Source organism: Cetorhinus maximus, chromosome 1, assembly GCF_964194155.1.
Source record: "Cetorhinus maximus chromosome 1, sCetMax3.hap1.1, whole genome shotgun sequence".
NCBI classification, from domain to species: Eukaryota; Metazoa; Chordata; class Chondrichthyes; order Lamniformes; family Cetorhinidae; genus Cetorhinus; species Cetorhinus maximus.
The window spans coordinates 97382171-97403444 of NC_135879.1; the positions used below are offsets into that span (position 1 = coordinate 97382171).

The 21274-nt window shown below is 42.5% G+C and overlaps 1 protein-coding gene across 1 annotated transcript in view; it reads right to left on the reverse strand.

Annotated features, from left to right (window-relative positions):
• Positions 1-577: 577 nt before the first annotated feature.
• LOC144684767 (uncharacterized) overlaps positions 578-21274 on the reverse strand; it is a 38484-nt gene continuing 17787 nt past the window's right edge. Inside the window, exons 3-6 of the mRNA XM_078549410.1 lie at positions 13238-13373; positions 12854-13055; positions 6046-6213; positions 578-1208 (exon numbers count right to left, since the gene is read on the reverse strand). Coding sequence (XP_078405536.1) covers positions 1051-1208; positions 6046-6213; positions 12854-13055; positions 13238-13373 — 664 coding nt within the window. The 3' untranslated portion in view covers positions 578-1050. The remainder of the gene's footprint in view (positions 1209-6045; positions 6214-12853; positions 13056-13237; positions 13374-21274) is intronic.

Genomic DNA, 21274 nt, shown 5'->3' on the forward strand with positions numbered 1-21274 from the left:
TCGGGTGGGGAGGTTGTGATTATGGCAGGCTGGGCTTATAATGATATGCAGATGTATTACAATGAGGTTCCCGACAGGTAGGGTGGGCAACTGCAAACTGGTTTCATGATATTGTGAAACCGATTTTTGGCCTTCTCGCCATATTGTCCTCTTAAACCGTCAAACACGCCCGATGCCAGCGGGCACAGAAAATTCTGCCCATAATTATTACATAAATATTTATATCTTAGCAATCAAATATAATGGATATAAGGCACATTTGAAGCAGCCTCCAAACTAGATGCATAGAACACTTTATTTTTGCAAATTAACATACAAGTAAATTCCACATTACATGGATTAATACTTACCATTTATTGTGAATTATTAGTAAATATTTTTGTTAATATAGGCTGTGCAGTACATGAAATCAGTTCCAGGTTTATAGAAAACACTTTGATTTTGATATCATTTTTACATTCTGCCACAGAGAATTCCTACCTTTAGTTATGCCACCATTAGGGTAACATCTTGTTAAAATGCTCATGAATTAATCCATTTTCCTGGATTTAGATAGTTTTCAATCTAATTTAATTCATGTCATTAATGCAGGATATTACTCAAAACAGTTTGTCATATTAGCAAGTAGTTTTATATCATAGCCCTTTCAAGCTCTATTACAGTTCATTAATAACATATACAGTATTGAAATAATTACATTTAACATCCCAAAGGAAAAATGAATGTCAACTATTTTTTTAATATATCATTGTTAACCCTAGATACACCCTTTAACTGCAGTGCGCCTAAAGCTTTACATATATTAAACAAGAGCTAAAAGGAAATAGAGCAATGATCTCTTGGGTTAGTCCTTTAATTTCTTGTAACTCATTTGGTAACATTCCTATTATTATTTATGCCTTTGTTTTTACTTCCTTATTCTATATCATTGCTCGTCTGTTCTTGTAGTTTCACTGATTCTGTTTATATAGACCCACTTACAGCATTTGGCTAGGAAATTGGGAATAATGAAAATGAAGAGTCTCCCACTCCAGTGCAAGAATTTATCTTTCATTTTGTTGCCATGGCCACTGCCTTCTTAATCCATGGATCACCTTTAAGGAGTGAAAGCATAAAGCGAGCAGCATCTCCTGGTGCGACTGAGTTTGCAACAGGAATTTCATCCGGATCTGGAACATAGTACCCTTCATGAATTAATAATTCTTTATCTACAGAAAATTAAAGAAGAAATAATTAAGAGCTGGTGATAACATGCATGATCTTAAGTCACTCGTAAGCATTGTATCATTGGAATGGAAATCAGGTCATCAATGTGTATTAACATGAGGAATTAAAAGGAAGCAATAAAACCACAAATGCCTAAAATATTCATTTTTAATTTTTGCACATTATTAAAGGCAGCTCAAAAATTCCCATGGGTTAGCTGTAAATATTAACAGTTAATTAAGAGTAATGTTTGTCAGTTTTTCCCAGAAGAAATTTAAACAAAGGAAGAACTTAAATTGCTCAATAATGAGAGGTGTTACGACCATGTGGGGAGTGGTAAAAATGACTCTCCTATTCTACCACTCCAAGACTGACTGACTCATGAATTTAGAGAGGATGTTCTTTTGCCAATGCTGCAGGAATCCTACAATTTGCGCTTTCAGATTATAAAGAGTTAGGGAGACAGGTTTTCTGAGTTTAAGCAAAGAACAAGATAAGTTTATTGAATCTATTTCCTGAATTTAAAAAAACTTAGATAAATTGCAACCACCATTCATATGTCACACATGTTCCCTGGGCCCACACATGCACTACTACAGCTGGTAGAACAAAAGGGTAGGCTTAAAGATTTTTTACAGTTGAGAAGGAGAAAAGAGAAAGGCGTATTTGGTTCTTTGGCTCGTATCGATGCAATGCTTCTGTTGCAGTCTTTTGAAGAAGGGTCGTGCTGACTCAAAACATTAGCTCTGTTTCTCTCTCCACAGATGCTGTCAGACCTGCTGAGTTTTTCCAGCATTTTCTGTTTTTATTTCATATTTCCAACATCTGCAGTATTTTGCTTTTATATCATTGCAGCCATTTTATTCAATTGCCTTTCTGCGTGTAGTTGTATGGAGCAGATTTCCACATTATTTTCCCAAAAGATCTTGATTTGCAGTAGATTTCTCTTCTCAGGATGGTTACTTTGCAAATCCCGATGCTCTGCAGTCCTGCCACATCCAGTCGTGAATGGTGGTGGACAATTAAACAACTCACTGGAGGAGGAGGCTCCAAAAATATCCCCATCCTCAATGATGGGGGGGCCCAGCACATCAGTGCAAAAGACAAGGCTGAAGCATTTTCTACAATCTTCAGCCAGAAGTGCCAAGTGGATGATCCATCTTGGCCTCCTCCAGAGGTCCCCAGCATCACAGATGCCAGTCTTCAGCCAATTCGATTCACTCCACATGATATCAAGAAACGGCTGAAGGCACTGGATCCTGCAAAGGTTATGAGGCTTGACAATATTCTGGCAATAGTACTGAAGACTTGTGCTTCAGAACTTACTGCCCCCCTAGCCAAGCTGGTCCAATACAACTACAACACTGACATCTACTCGGCAATGTGGAAAATTGCCCAGGTACGTCCTGTACACAAAAAGCAGGACAAATCCAACCTGGCCAATACTGCCCCTTCAGTCTACTCTCGATCATCAGTAAAGTGATGGAAGGGGTCATCAACAGTGCTATGAAGCAGCACTTGCTTAGCAATAACCTTCTCACTGATGCTCCGTTTGGGTTCTGCCAGGGCCACTCAGCACCTGACCTCATTACAGCCTTGGTTCAAACATGGACAAAAGAGCTGAACTCCCGAGGTGAGGTGAGAGTGACTGCCTTTGACATCAAGGCAGCATTTGACCGAATGTGGCATCAAGGAGCCCTAGCAAAACTGAAGTTAATGGGAATCAGGGGGAAACTCTTTGCTGGTTGGAGCCATGCCTAGCATAAAAGAGGATGGTTGTAATTGTTGGAGGTCAGTAATCTCAGCTCCAGGACATCACTGCAGGAGCTCCTCAGGGTAGTGTCCTAGGCCCAACCATCTTCAGCTGCTTCATCAATGACCTTCCTTCCATCATAAGGTCAGAAGTAGGGATGTTCACTGATGATTGCACAATGATCAGCACTGTTCACAGCTCCTCAGGTACTGAAGCAATCCATGTCCAACTTCAGTAAGCCCTGGACAATATCCAGGCTTGGGCTGACAGGTGGCTAGTACATTCATGCCACACAAGTGCCACGCAATGACCATCTCCAACAAGAGAGAATCTAACCATCACCCCTTGATATTCAATGGCATTACCATCACTGAATTCCCCGCTAACAACATCCAGGGGGTTATCATTGACCAGAATCTGAACTGGACTAGCCATATAAATATGGTGGCTACAAGAGCAGGTCAGAGGCTAGGAATCCTGTGGCAAGTAACTCATCTCCTGACTCCCCAAAGCCTGTCCACCATCTTCAATACACAAGGCAGGAGTGTGATGGAATACACCCCACTTGCTTGGATGAGTGCAGTTCCCACAACACTCAAGAAGCTGGACACTATCTAGGACAAAGCAGTCCCGCTTGGTTGGCACCACATCCACAAACATTCACTCCCTCCACCACTGATGCACAGTGGCAGCAGTATGTACCATCTACAAGATGCACTGCAGGAATTCACCAAGCCTCCTTAGACAGCACCTTCCAAACCCACAACCACTACCATCTAGAAGGACAAGGGCAGCAGACTGATGGGAACATCACTACGTGGAAGTTCCCCTCCAAGCCACTCACCATCCTGAATTGGAAATATACTGCCATTCCTTCACTGTCACTGGGTCAAAATCCTGGAACTCCCTCCCTAACAGCATTGTGGGCGTACCTACACCACATGGACTGCAGCGGTTCAAGAAGGCATCTCACCATCACCTTCTCAAGGGCAATTAGGGACGGACAATAAATGCTGGCCTTGCCAGCGACACCCACAGCCCATGAATGAATTTTTTAAATACTTTTGAGAGAGAGGGAGGCAACTTCTTTTCAGCCTTTCATTATAGCATTCTGATCTCTGATCTGTTATCTCTCTGGCATGGTGAACAATTCTGAAAGTCCTGCTGGCTGTGTATTCCAGAGGAATTTGATTAATCCATGTCTGCTGTCATCATTGTTTTTAGAACAGGTAATTACATTTTGATGTCTCATTTCAGAAACTTTTGAAAAGTTTCAGGATAGTGTAAAAGCCAACCTGAGATGGGGCCTTTCACACTCCCCAGGGGACTTGAGTGTTGGTTCTTTTTCATCCCACTTCGTGGAATGCAGGTTTGTATATTGTAGCTGGCTGGCTGTCCTCCATGGTCTTAATAGGATTACAGTTTATTGTTTCTTAAATCCAGGCCAAGAAAAGAAGAATTAGAAATTATGGGCTCAATTTTCAGCCTGGTGTGCGGGCGTGTGCCCGACATGCACGAGCGTGAAATAGTGCGCAATGACGTTGGGCGAGTGTCCCGACATCATCGTGCACTTGAGCAATATTTTGGTCACCAGGCGCATGTTGGAATTGGCAGCACGCCCGCCCACAATTAAGAGGGCTGCTAAGCCCACTAATAAATGAATTAAAGTGAATTTTTCCCTGCCCATCCAGCCTTACGAATGGTGAGCGGGCAAAAAGGCCAAGCGGCCTTTCGATTTTTGAGGAAACCTCATCCATGGGTGGGATGAGGTTTCCGATGTTAATTAAAATTAAAATTAAAAATTTTTAAAATATCATTTTTAACACGTCCCTGCTCATGTGACAGAGTCATAAGAGGGAACATGGTTACCTTACTTTTAAAATCTTTATTTTTAATGTTGGAAAGCTTCAGCTCCCTATGGCAGCTCTGTGCCTTCAGGGAGCTTTCACTGAGTGCACCTGCGCATGCGTTGACTTCTGCGCTCGCCCTCCCCCCGCCACCACCCTGGCAGCACCGAGTGTTTCAGCACATGATTCATGCTGACTAGCTGTTAATTGGCCAGCCAGTGTGAAATCACAGTTGGAGCCCAATCGGCAGTCAGTTTCGTGGCCACTCCTGGGCCCGCCCACTGCATCCGCCTGACGAGGTAAAAATCCTGCCCTATATCTTTTTTTTTTAAAAAGAAAGCACATCCCCATAACAGTAGATTCAGGTGAGTAACTGTGTAAAGGATTTTCTGATCACAACTGCATCTCAGCCTTGATGTGCCTAGCTCCAGATGCTGCACCCTTTGTGGCCTCAGCAGGGGTAGAGACAGCTGCCGACATCTGTGCTCTGAGAGCTGAGATGCTCTTGCCAACACTCTTAGGAGCGCCTGAGGGCCCCACCAAAGACAGCTCTGCTTGTACCTGTGCAGAGGCAGACTTGGCCATCATGATACATGGCAACATATCGGGTACTGGCTGAAGTGAGGGAGGTGGGGGGGCAACAGATGAGAATTGGCAGCACTTTCATTGGAGTTAACCATTTCCATGCTCCTCTCACCATTATCCCTCTTCTGGGACAGTGCCAATTCCAAGCCTCTCAGATCAAGGCAATTTTCACGAAGCAGAATCAAGCACCTCGCTGTTGATCCTTACCTATGGAACAATACCCCAACACTTCAGTCTCTGGACCTAGGGGGCAATTTTAACCCACCTCACCTGGTGTGAAAATGATGAAATTGGATTTGTCACCCATGTTACACCCCATTCCATTTTAGTTTGCAGGGACTTCAATCGATAGAATAATTGGGAAAATCGAGTGGCTGACCTGATCCAGTCAGCATCCCACCAGGTGGTTTGGTTGCAATCGCATTTCACAGTGACACGCAGGCATATCCTCACATATTACACCGAATGACTGCCTGCCCACCCACTTATATCCTAGCTAGCAGCTTCAGATTCCTCTCCATCTGTGTAATTCCATCACCTTCTGTTTCACTATACTGCAATTTCTGTGCTGTAAAAGGCACAGAAGGTCACATTTTAAATCTTGTTATTGCTCCTAATGGGCAAATTGGTAGAATTGAAAAAAACAATTTTAACCTGTTTTAGGTGCATTCAGAAGCCCTGGTGGTCTCACTACAGTCCAGTTGAGGTCCTGACATTCTTTGCTTAAATAATTTTCTATCTCGTGCATGTTGATCAATGCTTTATGGATCACGAGAAGGAAGAACCACCGCAGCACCCAAGAATCCTGGTGAGAAGTTTGAGCTTTAAAAAATACAATGCTTTTATTCTAAAAGGACTGCAATATTTCCTTGACATAATCTCCCTGAAGGGCATAGTTGCCACTTTAAACATACTCCTTTATGAACAAAGGAACAGGAGGAGGCCATTTAGCTCCCCAAACCTGTTCTACCAATCAACAAGATCATGGTTGAACTCTGACCCAACACCATATACTTGTGTTTGTCTCAAATCTCTTAATTCCTTTGGTTCACAATAATCTATCAATCTCAGAATTAAAATTCACAATTGATTGAACATCATTTGTCATTTGCAGAAGTATGTTCCAAACTTCTATCATCCCTTTTGTGAAGAAATGTCTATGATTTCACTCCTAAAGGCTTAGCTGTAATTTTTAAACTACACCTCCTTGTCCTAGACTCCCCAACCAACAGAAATAGTTTCTCTGTACGCTCTGGCCAGGATTTTCCGATCCCACCCACCCCAGGACCGGAAATTCCTGCCCAAAGTCAACGGACCTTTGGCTGGTCGTGCAAATTTTCCGTCACATCCACGATGATTGCCACCAGAAAATCCTGGCTTCTGTTCCCCTTATTATCTTGAAAACGTCAATCTAGAATTCCAGAAAAGTAATTTCAAAACAAGAGAGATTGGCAAGATGCAGCCAACCCAGCATAAAATAGACACTGCCTGATCAACATTCAAATACCTTGGCTCAAAAAAACTAAGGAAAGATACAGTCTCTGCTCTATGCTGGTGTGGATTCAGTAAAGAATTATGGTCCACAAGCTGTGGAGCTTTTCCAGCTTTCCCTGGCTAGTAGCTAGCCTCATTGACAGTCTTGGCTCCTTCTTGAGTTGGGAACGCTCTGGAGGAAGTCACAAACCAGAGCAGGTAGAAAAGGCCTGCTGTTGTGGCAGTGATACCATGAGGGATGGGTCAGAATCTTTGATGGTGGGGGTCACTGATCCTGCGAGGGTGGGGAAGCTGGTTAGCCTTGGGGCCAGGAGGAATCAATCCTTCACTTCCTGGCCCACCGCAATGCTGGAAAGGCACTCTTGTATACAGCAATGCTCACCTTTTGCTGCTGGGTTTCCTGAACCCCAGGAAATCCAGCTGGTCAGGGTTAAACTAGGAAAACAGATAAAATTTAAGGCACACAACTTCATTACCCTGCTGTCCAGCCTCTGTTAAAACCAAAAATGGGTAGGTTCAGGTAGTTTTTGTTTTCACATCTCACCTGACCCAAACCCACCCTTTCTGAGCATCAAAATTCACCCAACAGTCTCTTTCACAACACTGTGTCTCAGGAATGTGACTGCAAGACATCAAAACGATGCTGGTTACCCAGGTATGAGAAGTTAGAAAAGCTCTGTTAACAAATCAATTCTTACATACACTCTTAATTATAGATGTTCTTTTGTATATTTATAAAGGATAACTTTAATTTGAAAACAACTAGTCTAATAACATATAATAAAAAAAAAATACTGCAGATGCTGGAAATCTGAAATAAAAACAGGAAATGATGGAAAATCTCAGCAGGCCTGGCAGCATCTGTACAGAGAGAAACAGAGTTCACGTTTCGAGTCCAATATGACCCTTTGGAACTGGGTCTAATAACATGAAGCGCTTCATTTATAATCATATGCTCAGAGCATATTTCAGAGCACTTGTGTTCCACTAATTTATTAAATCATGGGAAAATGTTGGTTTTGTAGTAAATTACCTATAGAACTGGACAGTGCAATTTTGAAGGTGGCACCATATATGTAATGGCTAATTTTATCTAGAAGTATCCTCTCAGGAGCAGAAAATACCCAAAAGTCATAGCTCTATAGAATATATGACATAATGCATTACAAATTTATCGAAGCTGAGAAGGATAATGGGGTTCAAATGGAAATGTTCAAAATTCAAAGAGTTTTAGAGGATAAATAATAAAACCAAATATTTCCACTGGTCTGTAAATTGGTAGTGTTAGGAAGTAGAGATAGTTTAAGTAAGTTATATTTGTATTTGTGGGTATTAGAAATGAGTTTTAACTTTAAAGTTTAAATTTGATTTGTATTTCTGTATTTGTGTGTTAAGAAAAGGTCAAGTTGAGTTTTAGTTTCACTTTAAAAGACACCTGCATTTCTAATGAGTTTTACAACTCCTAAAGAGAAGTTAAGCAAACACAAAAGTAGAAAAAACTGTGCTGTTGCCTAGCAACAGGGGTCCAGAGAGGCAGGCACCACCCACACACACACACACAAAAAAACAGTTTTGAGTTCAGTTTGAAGACAGCTGCCAAGCAGAAGCAACCTATAAGGGAGAAAGTCCCAAGAAGACCTTCTGGTCAAAGGAAGGACAACAACCTGGAAAAGATCCTATTCGGTGAAGTTAAGAGAGTGAGGAGCAGAGAAAGGCTCCAAGCTTCAAGTTTAAAGAGATAAAGGCTTGGAAAAAAAGTCAGAAACTCCAAAGAGACAACTGAAGGTCTGTAACTCTTTGTTATGGGCATGAAAAGCAGTGGTGTACTGTTGACAGCTGCGTTAGTGGGAGAGAGTGCATGGAGGAAAGCTTGAACGCATGTGGTGACCTGGGGAGAAGGGCATTGGAAGGAGAGTTCGAAACGCTGGGGGTGGACCTTGTGGAAGGCGCCTGAGAGAAAGCATCGGTTTGGGAGAAGATTCCAAAGTGAGTCCTTGGAGAGTGGAGGTTGGAAACCCTCCTGTGAAAGACGGAGTTCAGTGTGGCTGGTTGGCTCATGGTGTGACAAGCATCTGGGGGAGTTAAGGAGAGATCCATAGCATCTGTCTGGAGTGACACCTGTCACTTGGTTTCAGAGTGTGGTGTGTCTGACAACAGGATGCCATAGATTTACATGGACTATGCAATTAGAGTGGAGATTTGAGTATAAGATAGCTTTTGTAACTTGTGTTATCCTTACAAATCTGTATATATCTGTAAAGGTATAGTTGTGAGTGAAGGAGTACTGTAATATAGTTCATCTTTTCTTGTTTAATAAATGTTTTATTCTTTTGTTAAAAGTTCATCAGCTGACTTCTGCGACTTTGATCAGTAGCCACTCTCCATGTATCTAAACAAAAAAATAAGAGTTAGGATCTATAAACTCAAGCTTATGACAAGAAGCTGACAGGAGGCTAGAAAAATGTTTTTGCCCAAATTGTAAGTAAGGTATGACATGAATTATCACCAAATAGAATTGAAGTCAAGTCAATCATAACACTGGAGGGAGTTCCATAAATTCTCGAAGAAGAAAGATATTGAAGGTTATGAAGAAAGAACAGGGAAATGGGATCAGAGTAGGTAAAAGGAAAGAAAAATGATCACTTATTATGGCACTTTTCATGACGTCTGGGTGTCCCAAAGCATATTAAAAGCAATGAAGCACTTTTATTTTGAAGTGTAGTCGCGGCTGTGATGCAGCAAACAGGTGAGGAATTTAACAGAGGCCTCTTACTGCAACAAAATGTCTACGACAGAAAACGCTAAAAATACTGAGTCGTAACATCAGAAAGAAAAAAAGTCAATGTTGATCTTGGAATCTTCATCAGAACAGTTTTCATGCAATGTTAACCAATCTTTCTCTTTCAAACATCGGGCAACCTGCTTTTTAGATCTAGAGTTTACTGTTTTTCTTTCAGTTTTGCAGTATTTGTAGATTTTCTTTTTATATATAGAATTCACACAGTGGTTGAAATGTTCCTGCTTAAAAAATGCCTTTCACTCCTGAAGGTGGACACTTTTCAAAAGATACTTTGAGTAATGGGTGGTATTATGACTTCAAATGACACCCAAGGAGTGTGGTCCAAGAGCTAGGAAAATAATCTGCTCTTTAAAAAATGTTATAAATGGGTAAAACTAATAATGCTGATGGAAATGTAAGAATTGATCAAAACATTATTGAATAGCAATATTGGACTTTTTTCCCTTTGATTTTCTTTCCTTTTCTCTCTTCTGGTTGTAAAGACAATGAGATACATTGAGGTGCCGTATGTCCACGGATCTCCTGATGGTGGCATCAAGTGGGCCCCATCCATCTGATCTCTGCCTGAAATGAACATCACCTCCTTTAAGGCAAAATGTTATACAAACTTGTACATAGTCTACAGTACCAAAAGAATCATTCAGTGCAACTGGTCTATGTTGACGTTTATGCTCCATATGGGCCTCCTCCAACAATTCTTCCTCAAACCTTCTTATCATTTCTTTCAATTTCTTTCCCACTCAAGTACTTATCCAGCTTCTCCTAAATGTGTCTGTGCCATTCGCCTCATCTATTCTTTGTGGTAGCGAGTTCCATCCTTGCCACCCTTTGGGTGAAGACTTTTCCCCTGAATTCCCTATTGGATTTGTTGATGACTATGTTTTATTCATGTCATCTACTTTTGGTCTCCCTCAAATGGAAACATCTCCACAGCTACCTTATCAAATTGCTTCATAATTATAAAGACTTCTATTTTAGAGAAAGGAACTCCAGCATATTCAGCCTTTCCTAATAAATACATCTTCTTAGCTCTAGTATCAACCTTGTAAATCTTATTTGCACCTTCTCAAGTTTCTCTACGTTGTTTTTATAATATGGAGATTAGGACTGCCCCCTAAATGTCTTCTGACCAATGTTCTATGCAAGTTTGACAATAATATCTCTGCTTTTAAATTATTTCCCTCTAGAAATGAACATCAATGTTTGATTTGCTTTATTTATGGTTATAGTAACCTGTGTTGCTACTTTTTTTGATTTTTGTTTCTGTACCCCTAGATCCCTTTGTTCCTTTAACCTGATTGGACACTTCTAATACAAGGATCATGTGGCGTCTTTATTCTTCCTACCAAAATATACCACCTCACACTTATCTATGCTGAAATTCATTTGCTAATTGATCACAACATTCTGCAAGTCAATTAATGCCTTCATGTATTTTGTCATGGTTTTCCTCTGTATTAACCATACCACCCCCGCACAAATTTTAAATTCTTTTTAATATTCATTTACGGGATTTGGGTGTTGCTGGCTAGGCCAGCATTTATTGCCCACCCCTAATTGCCCTTGAGAAAGTGGTGGTGAGCTGCTTTTTTGAACCGCTGCAGTCCATGTGGTGTAGGTACACCCCTAGTGCTGTTAGGAAGGGAATTTCAGGATTTTGACCCAGTGACAGTGAAGGAGCGGTGATATATTTCTAAATCAGAATGGTGAGTGGCTTGGAGGGTAGCTTCCAAGTGGTGATGTTCCCATGTGTCTGCTGCCCTTGTCCTTCAAGATGGTATTGGTCGTGGGTTTGGAAGGTGCTGTCTAAGGAGCCTTGGTAAGTTTCTGCAGTGCATCTTGTGGATGGTACATGCTGCTGCTACTGTATGTTGGTGGTGGAGGGAGTGAATGTTTGTGGACATGATGCCAATCAAGTGGGCTGCTTTGTCCTGGATGGTGTCAAGCTTCTTGAGTGTTGTGGGAGCTGTGCTCATCTAGGCAAGTGGGGTGTATTCCATTACACTCCTGACTTGTGCCTTATACATGGTGGACAGACTTTGGGGGAGTCAGGAGATGAGTTACCCATCACAGGATTCCTAGCCTCTGACCTGCTGTTGTAGCTACAGTATTTATATGGCTAGTCCAGTTCCCAGGACGTGGAGGTCTTTGCTTTCAAGTCATACGTTGTTGTTATTTTTATATTTTCATTGTAAATTCCTACACCCATATTTATAAGGAAACCTGTTGCATTATATTCATGACATCTCACGATCAGTAACATTGTAGTTACATTCTGACAGGTAAGTTTTCCTTATAAATATGAACATTGTGTCATGAGCACTGAACTTTGCAAGATGATTACTGTATGTTTTAAATTGTCCCTTTAACTCAAAGTAAAACAGGTCTTTTTTAAAGGAGGGTGGTGAATTCCTTTTGGAGAAGTGCTCACGTGACTTCAGGTTGCCATGGGAATAGGAGTTGAGAAAAGAGAGAGAAACTCAAATAGAAACCCATTGCAGTATGCAGCCTGTAGCACCTTTCACAGAAGCTCACAGAACAAAGAGCTGTACTGACAAGCAAGCAGAAGAGAATTGGAACTCTCCCAGGAACAGCTCTTCTCAGTTCTATAGGAAGCGTCGGGAGCAGAAGTAAAAGTCTGTGGGAGAGAAACAGTTTTACCAGTTTTACCAGGCCTGACTAAACGGTTTAAAGGGGTCCAGTACAGGAATCCCTGGAATTCTGGGTTCTCAGGACTGCCATACGTGCCCTGAAGAAAAGTGGGGGGGAAATCGTCAAGATGTGTCTTGCACTTGCTGGTGATAATCGTATCTGGAAGACAGAGTGGGAATGGAACGGTTGGTGATGGACACTGGAATGTTTGACTTGGTGTGGAGAAGAATGATTTAGCTTGGCCAGAGAACTGGGAGAAGCTGTTGGAATGCCCTTTGACAGTACATGTGTACCTGAAGTGTGGAGTAAAGTTAAAGATATTCACCTTTTTTTAAATGGATGCACCATTTGCCTGTTAGTTAATGTTTCAATTGCATTGATTTTAGTTTGTTACAACAAAAGTCTTAAAGAGTGAAAGTGAAGTCCTTCAGTTATTTTCGTTCATTTGGGAAATTCATCCCTTCTAAAAAGTTGGTGGCCTCCACAGGGATCATAACAATAATAAGATGGACTCACGTTTAGTATACCAGGATGACATTGTGATAATTCGAGTTACTTGTGCCTGACGCATAGCAGCAACAATAGCTTTTATTGATTCTGCAGAGCTGGTAACTCCAGAAAATAAGCGTATTGGGAACTCAAGACAGGACATGATGGCATCCTGCTCATTAAAGTGCCCCAAAAGGTTGTTGGCCGAGAAGATATTTGCTTTCACCACCTGCAAGAATGGCATAAGAAAGGGACAGTTTATGTTGGGTTGTAAGCTGTCAACTTTATTAGAAATAGGAAACTCAATAAAATTCTTGATGTGATATAATTCTCTCTGTTGGAAAATCTGTATTTTTAGGTAACTGGGCTTCATTGGAGTACTGGAAAGAATTCTATGTTGCCAGTAATTACCGTCAGGCTCTCGTGTTGAATGGTAAGCTTGCTGGGAGTTCTTACAGCAGCTCTCACCACATGGCCCTGTTCTAGTGCTTGTCTCACTAAAAACTGGCCAGTTTGTCCAGTGGCCCCAAGCATCAAGAGCTTCTTTCTTCAGTCCAAAAGCAGTAGTCACGAAGTTACGCAGATTATCAGCATGCGGTCATACCTGTAATAAATATTTTAAGTTGAATAATTTTAAATAGAATGATAATTTCCTTGTAAGTTTCTACCATATTGTCGCAACTTACATTAAGAACTCACATTTTCTCTACAATCTACATGTAAATTGTCAGAAGTGATGTAGGAGCTGGGTGGTGCAGTGCTCTAATACACCGACTGCGCCTTCACTTTGGCACTTTGGCTTTGAAAACAAGCTAGACTGACAGATGCAAAGCCTCTTTCTGATAACTGAAAGCACTCTAAATGAAATGAGTTTGCACAGTCTTAACTCAATTCCTGCCAATGTGGGTCTACAGCACCAAAATGTGAATGGCATTCTGACCCAGAACTCAGAGGCATAAAGGTGAGCGGTATGGGAAATGGGGTTCTCACAGTATTTCCCTAAGAATTCTGCTCAAACCCCAGTTATTAGTTGTCACGTTCTTTAATTCTGTAGCAGAAACTCCATTAGCAACAGTGCAATTTTTTATAATTTGCTTTTCTACATAGTTGATAATCAAAGTTGACGGTTGGTCTGTCATTGAGCATATTTAAGAAAGTAGTTGATAGATTTTTGGGTACTAAGGGAATTAAGGGATATTGGGATAATATGGGAAGGTGGAGCTGATATAAAAGATCAGCCATGATCTTGTTGAATGGAAAAGAAAGCTTGAAGTGCCAAATAACCTCCTCCAACTCCTATTTCTTATCTGTAAATTTTGAACATTCACGTTAACAAATGTAATTAAGGATTCATTATTTATTTTGTTGTTGCTTGCTGCCATGGTTTATAGTTCCAAGCACCACACAATAATGGTCTTTAAGAGTGGTTGACTTTTGCACTCTTCACTTTCCAAAATCATATAAAAATTCTAATACTGAAGAAATTAAAGTAGAATTAGAAATAGGCACAGAAAAGAACAATTTTTGGCGCATACATTGTATTATGATTAATCTAGAATGTTCCTATTTAACCCCTTTCTAATAGCACCACAAAGCTAATTTCAACAGATTCTCATTTCCTTCCTTTTTGCCTTTTTTCCACTATCCAACGACAAATCGGTCTGATGAATGGATTTTCTTTAACAGACATAACCTTTACTATTATACCACCCCAGCATTGGCCCCACACCCTTTACATTGCTTCTTGTAAAACGCTGCAATTTAAATGAGTGCTTCTAAAATTAGGCCACATTATCCTGTCCAAATGTCACTGCATGAGAGAACTTTCTTATAATATCACTTGGATTGCAAGACTAAAATATAACATAGGTTCTGTGTCTCAAAACCGGCAACCTCGGGACCAAGACTGTGCCGGATTTTGGTTCTTGCTGGATTTTGGGTCAGGCGGTTCAGGGCATGGGCAGTTCCCATCAAGTTGGGTCATATGGGATGCAGGGTCGCTCGGAGCGTGGGAATAGACCGGTGCACAAGTGGTGAAGGGGGATAACTAGTCAGGCATCACACTAAGCCTAGCCGGCTTGTCCAGGTAAGATATTTTTGAAATGTTTTCCAATTAAAATTGATGCAAAGTGCATAATAAAAAAAAATTCAGGTTTTTGGACAATCAGATTTGAGACACTGCTGTATGTACAGTACTGCAGTTTTTTCCTATTTCAATGAAATGATATTTCTCTGGTTGGTCAAACATGTACTTGTATGGGCTTTACTTTAAAAAAAAAGAGCCTCCAGGTTCCCTTTGCTAGCTAAACAGAGTGATGTGATATGGAACCGTGCAGATTAGGAGACCCAAGATTCAATCCCTGCTCTGTGTTTAATTAATATTAACATTAACAATTGGCTTCAATCAGAATAGAGGAAAAAGGCATTAATCCCTACCTCAGGACTGAGCTGGAAAGGGCATTTCATGATACTGAATGAGTACAGGATTGGATTCCATGATGGGTGAAATTGTAACTGCCAAGTGGGTCTGGGTTTGGATGTGTGCAAGAGTTTAAAGCCACAAAAAGTGGCTTTGGGGTGGAAATCCAAAATGATCCCATTCACATCCTGGTTTAACCCGGATGGGATCATTTTGGGTTTCCACCCAACCCTGCTCTCAACCTTCACTGTGGCATGAGATTAACTTAAGCAGCTATAGCATGGTTCTCTGATGAGGAACAAGAGGAGCAAGCTCTCCAACAACAATAGCTGCCTTCTCTTCAGCCACATGCTGCTCCAAAGGACAGAGGGGATGGGCACAGAACTCCAGCTCAAAAGAGGCAATACCCCCAGCACAGGGTCTACAGTCAGAATATCAGCTTCCTGGGCATGACAGAGCACCAGTGCCTCAGGAGGATCAGGCTTTTTTAGCAAGTAATTATTGCCATCTGCATCCAAGTGGACCAGGTGGTCATTGCCAAGGTCACCTGAATTTCTTCACCTCCAGCTCCTTCCAAGGATCTACTGGTGACATCACCAGGATTTCACAATCTGCTGCCCACAAGTGTATCTGTCATGTTACTGATGCAATGTTTGCCAAGACTGCCATTTATGTCCACTTTGTCAAAGATGAGGCGACTCAACCATTGCAGACTCTTACGTGTGCAGCAGTGGCTGGATTCCCACTGGGGCAGGGAGACATAGATTGCACTCATCTGGCAATAAAGGCACCTTCAGATCAGCCTGGAGTGCTCACCAATTAATGTTCAGGTTGTGTGTGATCACCGGAATGTTTTCTATTTTTATTCATTCACGGGATGTGGGCTTCACTGGCTGGGCCAGCATTTATTGCCCATCCCTAGTTGCCCTTGAGAAGGTGGTGGTGGTGAGCTGCCTTCTTGAACCGCTGCAGTCCATGTGGTGTAGGTACACCCACAGTGCTGTTAGGAAGGGAGTTCCAGGATTTTGGCCCAGCAACAGTAAAGGGACGGCGAGATATTTCCAAGTCAGGATGGTGAGTGACTTGCAGGGGAACTTCCAGGTGGTGGTGTTCCATCTATCTGCTGCCCTTGTCCTTCTAGATGGTAGTGGTTGTGGGTTTGGAAAGTGCTGCCGAAAGAGCCTGGTGAATTCCTAAAGTACATCTTGTAGACGTTACACACTGCTGCTACTGTGCGTCGGTGGTGGAGGGAGTGAATGTTTGTGTATGTGGTGCCAACCAAGCGGGCTGCTTTGGCCTGGATGGTGTCAAGCTTCTTGAGCGCTGTTGGAGACGCACTCATCCAGGCAAGTGGGAAGTATTCCATCACATTCTGACTTGTGCCTTGTAGATGGTGGACAGGCTTTGGGGAGTCAGGAGGTGAGTTACTTGTCGCAGGATTCCTGTCCTCTGACCTGCTCTTGTAGCCACAGTATATGGCTAGTCCAGTTCAGTTTCTGGTCAATGGTAGCCCCCCAGGATGTTGATAGTGGGGGATTCAGTGATGGTAATGCCACTGGATGTCAAGGGGCGATGGTTGGATTCTCTCTTGTTGGAGATGGTCATTGCCTGGCATTTGTGTAGCGCATATGTTACTTGCCACTTGTCAGTCCAAGCCTGGATATTATCCAGGTCTTGCTGCATTTGGTCATGGAGTGTTTCAGTATTTGAGGAGTCGCAAATGGTGACGAACATTGTGCAATCATCAACGATCCCCACTTCTGACCTTATGATGGAAGGAAGGATGTTGATGAAGCAGCTGAAGATGGTTGAGCCAAGGACACTATCCTGAGGAACTCCTGCAGTGATGTCCTGGAGCTGAGATGACTGACCTCCAACAACCACAACCAACTTCCTTTAGGTATGACTCCAACCAGTGGAGAGTTTTCTCCCTGATTCCCATTGACTGCAGTTTTGCTAGGGCTCCTTGATGCCACACTCGGTCAAATGCGGCCTTGATGTCAAGGGCAGTCACTGTCATCTCACCTCAGGAGTTCAGCTCTTTTGCCCATGTTTGAGCCAAGGCTGTAATGAGGTCAGGAGCTGAGTGGCCCTGGTGGAAACCAAACTGGGCATTAGTGAGCAGGTTATTGCTAAGCAAGTGCCGCTTGGTAGGACTGTTGATGACCCCTTCCATTACTTTACTGATGATCAAGAGTGTTGTAGTTTGGCTAGGGGCATGGCAAGCTATGAAGCACAAGTCTTCAGTGCTATTGCCAGAATATTGTCAGGGTCCATAGCCTTTGCACTATCCAGTGCCTTCAGCCATTTCTTGATATCACATGGAGTGAATCGACTTGGCTGAAGACTGGCATCTGTGATGCTGGGGACCTCCGGAGGAGGCTGAGATAGATCATCCACTCGGCACTTCTGGTTGAAGATTGCAGCAAATGCTTCAGCCTTGTCTTTTGCACTGATGTGCTGGGCTCCCCCATCATTGAGAATGAGGATATTTGTGGAGCCTTCTCCTCCAGTGAGTTGTTTAATTATCCACCACCATTCACAAATGGATGTAGCAGGACTTCAGAGCTTAGATCTGATCTGTTGGTTGTGGGATTGTTTAGCTCTGTCTATCTCTTGCTGCTTATGCTGTTTGGCACACAAGTAGTCCTGTGTTATAGCTTCACCAGGTTGTCACCTCATTTTTAGGTATGCCTGGTGTTGCTCTTGGCATGCCCTCCTGCGCTCATCATTGAACCAGGGTCGATCCCCTGGTTTTATGGTAATGGTAGAGTGGGGGATACGCCGGGCCACGAGGTTACAGGTTGTGTTCGAGCACAATTCTGCTGCAGCTGATGGCCCACAGTGCCTCATGGATGCCCAGTTTTCAGTTGCTAGATCTGATCGAAATCTATCTCATTTAGCACGGTGGTAGTGCCACACAACATGATGGAGGGTATCCTAATGTGAAGACAGGGCTTTGTCTCCACAGGGACTGTGCGGTGGTCACTCCCACCGATATTGTCATGGACAAATGCATCTGCGGCAGGTAGGTTGATGAGGATGAGGTAAAGTATGTTTTTCCCTCTTGTTGGTTCCCTCACCTACTGCTGCAGACGCAGTCTAGCAGCTATGTTCTTTAGGACATGGCTAGCTCAGTCAGTAGTGGTGCTACCGAGCCACTCTTGGTGATGGGATTTCATGTCTACCACCCAAAGTACATTCTGCGCCCTTGCCATCCTCAGTGCTTCTTCCAAATGGTGTTCAACATGGCGGAGCACTGATTCATCAGCTGAAGGAGGGCAGTGCGTGGTAATCAGCAGGAGGTTTCCTTGCCCATGTTTGACCTGATGCCTTGAGACTTCATGGGATCCAGATTCGATGTTGAGGACGCCCAGGGCAACTCCTCCCTGTGCCGCCACCTCTGCTGGGTCTATTCTGCCTGTGGGGCAGAACATGCCTAGGGATGGTGATGGTGCAGTCTGTAAGGTATGATTCCATGAGGATGACCATGTCAGGCTGTTGCTTGACTGGTCTGTGAGACAGCTCTCCAAATTTTGGCACTAGCCCCTAGACGTTAATAAGGAGGACTTTGCAGGGTTGAGAGGGCTACAGTTGCCATTGTTGTTTCCAGTGCCTAGGTCGATGCTGGGTGGTCCGTCCGGTTTCATTCCTTTTTTGTGTCTTTGTAGTGGTTTGACACAACTGATTGGCTCGCTAGGCCATTTCAGAGGGCATTTAAGAGCCAACCGCATTGCTGTGGGTTTGGAGTCACATGTAGGCCAGACCAGGTAAGGACAGCAGATTTCCTTCCCTAAAGGGCATTTGTGAACCAGATGAGCTTTTACAACAATTAACAATGGTTTCATGGTCATCATTGGACTTTTAATTCCAGATTTTTATTGAGTGCAAGTTCCACCATCTGTCGTGGTGGGATTCAAACCTGGAGTCCCCAGAGCATCACTCTGGGTCTTTGGATTACTAGTCCAGCGACAATACAATTACGCCATCGCCTCCCCGGTCTGCGCAAACATCGTGAAAGCTGCCACAATTTCTTCATTCTGCGACAGTCAGATCTCCCAGAGGCTTTCGTACCTTCAAGAATGGCTGGTGTTACCCTCTGAGGACTTCATTGGTGACTCCTGTGAGGTGCCTGACCACTGATGCAGAGAAAACTTACAAGAGCCACCTGACCACAAGGGTGATCATTGAAAGAGCCATTGGGTTGCTCAAAATGCAATTCATGTATCTGGACAAACTTAGGAGCGCCCTTCATTGTGCACCAGCATGGGTGTCCCAAATCATAGTGACCTCCTATAACTTGCACAACATAGTGTCGCAGAGAGGACTGGAGCTGCATCCACCTCCTCCTCCTTTGAGGAGCCAGGTGTGATCATGTTGCCTTCAGTCATTCACCTGGCTGTCAGTGAAGACCACAATAGCCTTATACAGGCACGACTCACCTAATCTGCATGAGGCCATCTGACAGTGCAATTGTAAACCCTGTGCGGAACTTTGATCCCACAGTAAGTGCTGAATGATGGTAAAGCACAAATATTGGTTAGATAAATATTTTGTGATATACAGTGAGTTAATTTTTCTCTTTAATCAAAACTGGATTTTCAAATGTTCTGTACAATTAACATACTTTGTGGAATAGACTTAATAGACACATTACTTTGGTAATATATCCCTAAAACAACTTTTTTAATTGAATGCAACCATTCATCATATACTCCCATCCATGCATTGTTTGTAAAAAGACACTACAATGGGTTCCAAAGAAGAGTCATATTCACTTCGAAATGTTAACTCGTGTCAGCTTTGTTTCACTCTCCACAGACATTGCCTAACCCAGGGTGACCAGCTGTAGGGGAAAAAATTAAGAGACACTTTGACACGGGGAATGGTGGAGCAGGGGTGTTGGAGAATCTGTGAAAGTGGGCCACCGGGGCAGGAACGCAGTGCGCATACACAGGTGCGTACTGAGCATGTGCGAAAACCAAACATCAAAAATATGTGACAAACAGCGTCCTAGCAGCAAAAAACCGAGGACATGGGACAACATGGCTCAAATACAGAATGGTCCCGTAATACCCAGGACAGTTGGTCACCTGGCCTGATCTGTTGAGTTTTTCCAGCACTTTCTGTCCTTACTTCAGATTTCCAGTATCAGCAGTATTTTCTTTTTAGATTACTACAACGGTATCATTGTGCCCCTTTCCAATTTAGATAAAGTAAAGTTAAACTTTCAACACTTCCTTGCTGATGTTCTTTCCTGGACAAAATCTTTTATCAGTAACTGGAAGAAGCCAAAGTTCCATTGTCAATAGCATGCCACGCACTATAGCTGTCACCGGTATGATATACACAAATCATGGGCCTTGTTCTTTAGCGGATTAACATTTTACACACTCATGTACATTCAGTCCAAATGCTGACTAATTTTCTCTGGATCATGAATCAAAGTAAGAGTTTGATTTTCTTTAGCTGTCTGACTGTAATAATCCTGAAACTGTTTATTAATTTATGGTTAATTATTTATGCTTGACATCAATCCTGTTTTCACAAACTAGAAGGGAACTTCATAATAAAAGAAACATTAAAGACTAAGATTATTAACACATTCTGCTCTTAGCTTCATGCCACTATCAGCACCTTCTTTAGTTTTTACCATTACCATTAACACCCACTTTGTCTTGTGTCCATGACACCTTTGTCATTCTCTCCTGAGCTCCCACCTATCCCTGATCTTCTAACCAGCTTCACCTGCTCCATTCTCTCTTAAACAGTATAAAATCCATCAGATTTCTGCTTCTTTTTAGCTCTGAAGAGTCATACAGACTCAAAACGTTAACTATGTTTTTCTCTCCACACATGCTGCCAGAGCTGCTGAGTTTTACCAGCATTTTTTGTTTTTAGTTAAGATTTCATTCAGTTTGTGTCATAATCAAAATGCATTTAGTGTTTTACCTCACCAAAAATATAAGGACAGGAAGATTTCATTAACAGAATAAAAAACTTTAAAAATAAGAGTCTATGTTTCTTCC